General features: G+C 61.8%; 1 protein-coding gene across 1 annotated transcript; it reads right to left on the bottom strand.

Annotated features, from left to right (window-relative positions):
* Positions 1–365: 365 nt before the first annotated feature.
* On the bottom strand, positions 366–3,807 carry FEV (FEV transcription factor, ETS family member). The gene is made up of 3 exons (XM_067739836.1): positions 3,756–3,807; positions 2,939–3,013; positions 366–955 (listed from the first exon to the last, which is right to left on the bottom strand). Exons 1-3 carry the CDS (start codon positions 3,805–3,807, stop codon positions 366–368), a joined length of 717 nt encoding a protein of 238 aa, XP_067595937.1.
* Positions 3,808–6,430: the final 2,623 nt, after the last annotated feature.

Here is a 6,430-nt window from a genome sequence, read left to right as displayed (position 1 = left end):
AATAAGAGAGGGATCATAATGGAGGGGCTTCCAGAAGCCAGAGGGAAGTACAGATGGAGGGGAGGAAAAATCAGGGGAGACCCGAGAACCCCTTTCAGGGATCTGAGGTCTAGAAGAAGGTTAGAGGAAATGCAGGCACAGTCACCCTCCCTCGGGGGTTGCGGGATGAGGCGGGGGGCAAATCCGGTGTTAAAGGAAGATTGAGGCGACTACAGGCCCCTTCCCCCGGGGGGGTGCAGCGGGCGGAGTAAAATCTGAGGTTGAAGGAACAGCGGCGGAGGCGCCGGCCCCTCTCCGGGATGTGGATGGGATTGAGCGAGGCTCTGGGCGTCTGGGAGAGGCCACGGGGCATCCGGCCGCCCCGTCTAGTGGTAATGGCCCCCCAGGTGCGAGGCGGCGGCCACCGCGCCGAAGGGCCCGGACGGGGGCTGCAACCCGGGGCTGGGGTAGAGCGCGGCGGTGGCGGCGGCGGCGGCGGCGGGGCCCGGACCCGGCCAGTAGGAGAAGCCGGCGGGCGCGACGCCGGCCGAGGCGGCCATGAGGTTGAGTTTGGAGAGGCCGGGGAAGGGCAGTGGGGCCAGGCTGGGCTGCAGCTTGTAGAGTGCGCCTTCCTGGGCGGCGGCGGCCGCGGCGGCGGCCGCGGCGGCGGCGGCGTGAGCGTGCGCGGGGGGCGGCTGGCAGGCCTGCGCCAGGCCCTGGAAGTCGAAGCGGTAGGCGTAGCGCTTGCCGTGCACCTTGCTCATGATGTTCTTGTCATAGTAGTAGCGCAGCGCGCGGCTCAGCTTGTCGTAGTTCATGTTGGGCTTGCTCTTGCGCTCGCCCCAGCGCCGCGCCACCTCGTCTGGGTCCGTGAGCTTGAACTCGCCGTGGCCACCCTCCCACGCGATGCAGCCGGCGTTCGCGCGGTCAGCCAGCAGCTCCAGCAGAAACTGCCACAGCTGGATCTGGCCGCTGCCTGTGGGGAAGCGGGGCAGTCAGCTACCGGCGGGATGAGGGAGGCTAGCGGCGGGGGAAGAGGTGAGGTGGGAGACGACCTCCCTCCCCGCCGAGTCGGAGGTGGGGACCGATATCAGGGAGGAAAAGGGCACGTCCAGCTGTGTAATTGGGCACAGCTGGGGCGGCTGGCCAGGGAGGCGCTGATCAGCAAAGCCGTCCCTAGCCAGTACCGCGCTTTTGCACAATGGAAACGAGTCTCCCACTAAGGAGGACGCAACCCCGCGGGCGCACAGCTTTATGAGAACTGGGGTGAGAAAGGGAAGCGTCACCTCCTCTGTATAGAGGTAGAGGCGCTCCAACGCACAGGGCTCTCGGAGGTGAGCAAAGGCGGGATATCAGCCCTTCGGCTTAGTGCTCTTACTCGGTGCAGAGCCTGCACAACCGCACAGGGTAGCCTACATAGGTGGTTAGACTGCCACATCCCAGCCGGACCACGTCCAGAGATCCAGAGGGAAGAAGCAGGCCTGCAGCAGGATCACCCCAGCCACCGGACAAGGCATACAGTTGGACCCCCTGCCCGAGGTGGAGATGAGGTGGTGGCTGGCTTCCTCGAGGTACCACATCAGACAAGAATGGGCACAGTGGCTCCCTAAGCGTGAGAGGAATGGCAGCCTCTGAAGTCTCCCCACCCTTGCCAGCGTCTGGTGCTGGGGCTACTCCGGTTCGGCCTCTTTTTTCGAAACAGGCGGGATTCCCAGGGTACCAAGGTGTCGTAGTTCCCTGGGGGCGTGATGCGCCGCTCTGAGAAGAGGAGAGGAGACCGGGAAGCCTCTCTGCTTGGCTCCCTGCCTCCTCCCATCTTTGGCTAATCTCCAGACTCTTCTGCCCCGTCTGGATTTGGGGGGGTGCTAAAAACGGCCAGGAGGCTTTCCCGGGTAAGTGGGTAGTGAGAGAGAACTCCCGCTTCTCTGTCTTGGAGCCTCAATCAGACAGTTGGAGAAAAATCTTGATAGCATTACCCGCCCTCCCCCACACACACACTCTTTCAGAATAAAGGATTTTCCTCGAAACTGTCTGTTTTAAATTGAGCCTGCTGAAACTCTTCTTTTTTCAACAACTCGCTCAGGACCCAGATGCTGCCCTCCAACATCATTTTGATCCAAGTCCCTCCACACCAGCCCGGTGAGGAGCTGCCTGGCTCCAGGTCAGGACTGTTGAATTTTAGGGTCAGAAGCAAGGGAAGATTTGGGTTAAAATGTGCATCTGGTACTGAGGGGCGTAGAGGCTTGGAAGCTCATTCCTGTTGGGTGTTGTGTTCCCTTTTGGATAAAGCAGTTGCCAACCTTGTTTTTCTGGTTACGGTAACTTGGTGAGATCTAGGGTACTGACTGGGTGGGGACCTGTGGGGAGGCTTGGCCTGGAAGGCCGGCCAGGTTCGGCTGCCAACATGGCAAAACCGAGGATAATTTAGCCACCGGCAGAGACTGGGTGGCCAACCTGGGAATCAACTGCAACGGCCCAGAGGGCTTGGCTCACAGAGCCTGGCATGGGCCAGTGGGGCAGGTGGATGCTGGCCCTGGTGCTAATGGTGAGTCGGCCTGGAGTGGCCAGGGAATAATTTTCCGGGTCACCTTGCTGGGCGGTGCCGATGCCTTGGGCTCCCGCTGCCAGTAGGGAAATGACACCAAGCACCTCAGCCCCAGCCCCACAGCAGGAAAAACATTCCCAGCTGAAAGGGGGTGGGGCAGGATCTTCATCTGCCCTGGCCATCGAGTTCAATCCTGGGTCTCAGAAGGTGCAGGAGCCAAAGGCCAAATGAATGTTCCCCCCACCCCGAGCCTCCCCACAACCATGCCCCGACCCTCTGCTTCCCAAAGCCCAGCATCGCGTATCTCTCCCACCCTCTGTTCAGGCGGCAGTGGCGCCTGTCCGTATGCGGTGGGTACCCCGGACCCGATCCACTGTCTTCGCCTCCGCCCGTCCACCCCGTTGGCCAGCTCACCTTTTTGTACCGCGGGGCTCAGCGGCCCCCACCCAGGGCTCTTTCCTTCCTTGAAGAGACCGTCTCCGACGGGATCTGTGGCAGCAGGAGAAAACAATCAGGCGGATCGAGGCGGAGGTTGCCGACTTGCCCGAAAGGGCCCCAGGCCAAGGCTCAAGGGGGAACAGGGGGGTGCCTTGGCTCCCCGGCGCGAGGCTGGGGGCCCGATCCGTCCGGCTCCTCCTCCCGGAGCCTGGCCCGGGCGCGCGCCGCGCGGAGCCCCTCCATAACGCCCAAGTCAGGAAACGCGTCCAGGAAAAAGGAAATCCGCTTTCTGAACGGGCCGGCGGGAGCCTTATAAAGCCGAGCGGGGTTTGCGCCAGCGAGCCGGAGCGCGCAGAGCCCACCGGAGAGGAGAGGGCGCCTGGAAAGCTGGGCTGGTGGGAACGCTCGGAGCACGGAGGTGAGGGGCCACGAGGGTGCACAGGAGACTCCCGGCTGACCACAACCTCCCAACACTGCATGCGCACTGAGTCCCCTGCCACACTGTAGACCTCTGCTCCCCCTGCCAGGCTCTTTCAGCCGCTGAACTGGCGCTCTTGGCTTCCCAGGCTCCCAGTCGGCTCACTTCAGGTCCTCTAAATCTCACACTAAAACCCCAAAGCGCTCCATCTGCCTTTAAGGTCTCCCAGCGCCCTAGACTGCTCAGTTCTCCCAGAGATCCGATTCTCTGGACCGCGCCCCCTTCCCTTGGACCGCAGTATCCTCTTTCCAAGCCCCAGCCCAGACTTCCCGCCCCGGGTCCTGGTGCCTCCAGCCCCCGGCTGGTCCCTGGTACCTGGCAGGTACATGTTGATCAGCAGGGGTTGGGAGGCGCCGCTCTGTCTCATCGCCGCCAGGGCCTGGGCGGTGGGAGGTGGGGGTGGGGGTGGGAGAGGGGGATCGCGTCAGGCTTTGCGCTCCGGGGCACCGATCCCCGCCCGAGGCGACAGCGGGTGACAGGGAGAAGGCGCTGGGTCCAGCAAGGCCTGGCGGGAGGGGGCTGCCCGGGTGTGGCGGGGGATGGAGGGGTCCTGGAGCGATGCTCCCAGCTACCAGGCTGCTCGGAACCCTCCGGGCCCCCGCGCGGGCAGGGGCCGCAATTTCCGTTTTAATTAAAGAGCTGCAGCCTCGGCCCCCCGGACCCCGCCCCCGCCCCTCTTATCGCCCCATCGCAATAAAGTCTCCGACTTGCCGCGCGGCAGCCAAGCGCACCCGGCAGCCCCCCGCACCTCGCAACCCGGGAGACGCGCGGGGGATGGGCCTGGGCCTCGCGCTCTGGCAGGGGTCAGGAGCCCATTTCTTTTCCGCCTCCCTGACTCTGAGCAAACAGGATTGGGGCGGGGTACCCCAATCCTTGGTACCCCCGGGGCCACAAGGGGGTAGGGGGCTCCCTCCTTCTCACCCATCCCCCCCCACCTCACCGCTCCACTCGCCTCCCCTCTCCCCACCCCACCCCCACCCGGGTTCCCGTCTCCAGGCTGCGTTATCTGCATCTTCACTTTTAAATTTCCGCTTCCCTCCCTCTCTCCTGTCGCTGCGCTCCGGGTCGGCAGCCGTTGCTCCCTTTATCTACCCCGCTTCCTCCATCCCCGCTACTCCTCCCTCCTCTCCTCTCCCCCTCTCTGCTCTTCCCTGGAGACCTGATCTCCTTCCCTGTCTCCCTCTTGTTTTCCCCGGTTTCCTGCCTTTCCGGGGCTCCCAGGCCTCCGGGCCAGCGCTGGGGCGTCTCCCGCACAACTTTTAGTGGCTTGTCCTTCCTCCCCCTTTCTAGGTCTCTCCTTCTTCTTCCATGTAGTCCCTCCTCCTCCCATCTCCCTTCTGTCTCCTCTCTACCTCTCCATCCCATCTCTCTCTTTCCCTTCCTTTTCTCATTCGTTTGTTCTCACTAATTTGTGGCAAATGGGTGACTCGTGATCCCCCTTCCATCCCCCCCAACCATTTCTCTTCTATCTTTCCCCATCCCTTGTCATCCCAACTTACCATCTACCCTCACAACTATTCCCATCCTGATTATCCCAGAACTAGGCTGCAGTTGGCACCTTGCTCTAGCAGGAGTAGAGGAGTTAAAACAGGTGCACCGTACAAGGTCCCCCAACCCAGGGGGAGTGGAAGTAAATACACTCCGAGAAAGGGGCGAAGGGGGGTATTAGCAAAGCTGATGTGGTTCCCAGGTGGCCTGGAGTCTCTGGGTACCTGTGGGGCTTCCTGGCTCTGGAGGGGCACACTAAGGAGGGATGCTGCCTGAAGATGGGTCTCTGAGACAGGAGCCCACCTGCAGCCATGCAGCACCCGGTGACTCCGGTCAGAATCGATAATCTCAAGGCGTTTCTCTCCCACTGCTTGACTTCAGGAGGTGAGGAGGCCTGGGACTTCAGGGCACTTGGATGGAAGTGGGCAGGTTTTCTGCAGGATCCCTGGTCCTGGGTTGCCTGACTGAGGATGGCTGGGAAGTCCAGCTGGGGGAGGGGTTTCTGTGGGGCCTCTTGCATTCTTCACTTGCTGTTAACTCCTGGGGTGTTCCTCCTTGCTGGTGGAGGGTACAAAAATCAGAAGGAACCAAGGAGGAGCGTGGGAGGTGAGTCTAGGGGAAAATGGGGGGGGTAATCCCAGGACCCTGGAGGATCCTAAAGGGACAGGGGTGGAGGCTTCAGGATGTGCAGGTGGAACCTGGTGGGGGAAAGATGAGAGGTTGGGATGCTCCCTAGGAACAAAACTCAGGGCTTTGAGGGAGCAGAGGGTCTTGAGGGTCCAGCCGAGGTCTCACTCTCTCTCCTTCTTGCTTTCTTGTCACTTCCCCAGATAGAAAATGAGGAATAGGAGGCCAGAGTTGCAAGAATGGGGAGGCAGCAAGTTTCACCCACTAATGCTCTGAGTGGAAGGCAGAGGCAGAAGGGAGAGGCGCTTAGAGTGGGCATCTATCCGGACATCCCAGCTCCGAGCTGATGAAGGATCAACAGCTCAGGCTCCGCCCCCACCCCCACCTCACTGAGGACTCAGGGACTGAGGGGTAGGTGGGCTCTGCGAAGAGTTTGTGAGGGAGTGAGGGGCACACCGTACTGCACCGGGGTCTCGGCTGCACCAATGGAAAGGATATGACCTCCTCCGTCCCCTTTGGCCTTTGGCTGAGTGCAGCCAATGAGCAAATCCAGGCAGCTTCCCTGCCATCATCCTCGCACCTGGCTGGGTGTGAGCCCCACCGTGTTCTGCAGACCATCAGCCTGCCCAGCATAGAGGGACGGTAGGAAGGTGAGAACACTCGGGCCCAGCCTGGCCTCTGCGCACCCCCTCCTTATTTGCTAATGTGGGGAGCAGAGTTGGACCCGTGGGTCTCAGAAAACCTAGAAGGCCATGCTGGCAAAGGCTGCAACAAATATTAGCTCCCCCAACTCCTTCACTGTACAGGTGGGGACACCTGTAGAGACAGGGCGTACCCTGGCAGGGTCACACTGCCACTTCCTGAAAGCATCTTGC

This window comes from Pseudorca crassidens, chromosome 6 (genome assembly GCF_039906515.1).
Source record: "Pseudorca crassidens isolate mPseCra1 chromosome 6, mPseCra1.hap1, whole genome shotgun sequence".
In the NCBI taxonomy this organism is placed as follows: Eukaryota; Metazoa; Chordata; class Mammalia; order Artiodactyla; family Delphinidae; genus Pseudorca; species Pseudorca crassidens.
The sequence above is the reverse complement of the archived record's forward strand: the minus strand, read 5'-3'. Positions and strand labels throughout refer to the sequence as shown.

What these genes read in the sequence shown, in the direction of transcription:
- FEV (XM_067739836.1), bottom strand. Translation starts at nt 3,807, where the DNA reads ATGAGACAGAGCGGCGCCTCCCAACCCCTGCTGATCAACATGTACCTG. An exon ending in GATCAACATGTACCTGCCAG is followed by an intron (nt 3,014 to 3,755) that starts GTACCAGGGACC and finishes CTGCTGCCACAG; the next exon opens with ATCCCGTCGGAGACGGTCTC. An exon ending in GAGCCCCGCGGTACAAAAAG is followed by an intron (nt 956 to 2,938) that starts GTGAGCTGGCCA and finishes GCTTCCCCACAG; the next exon opens with GCAGCGGCCAGATCCAGCTG.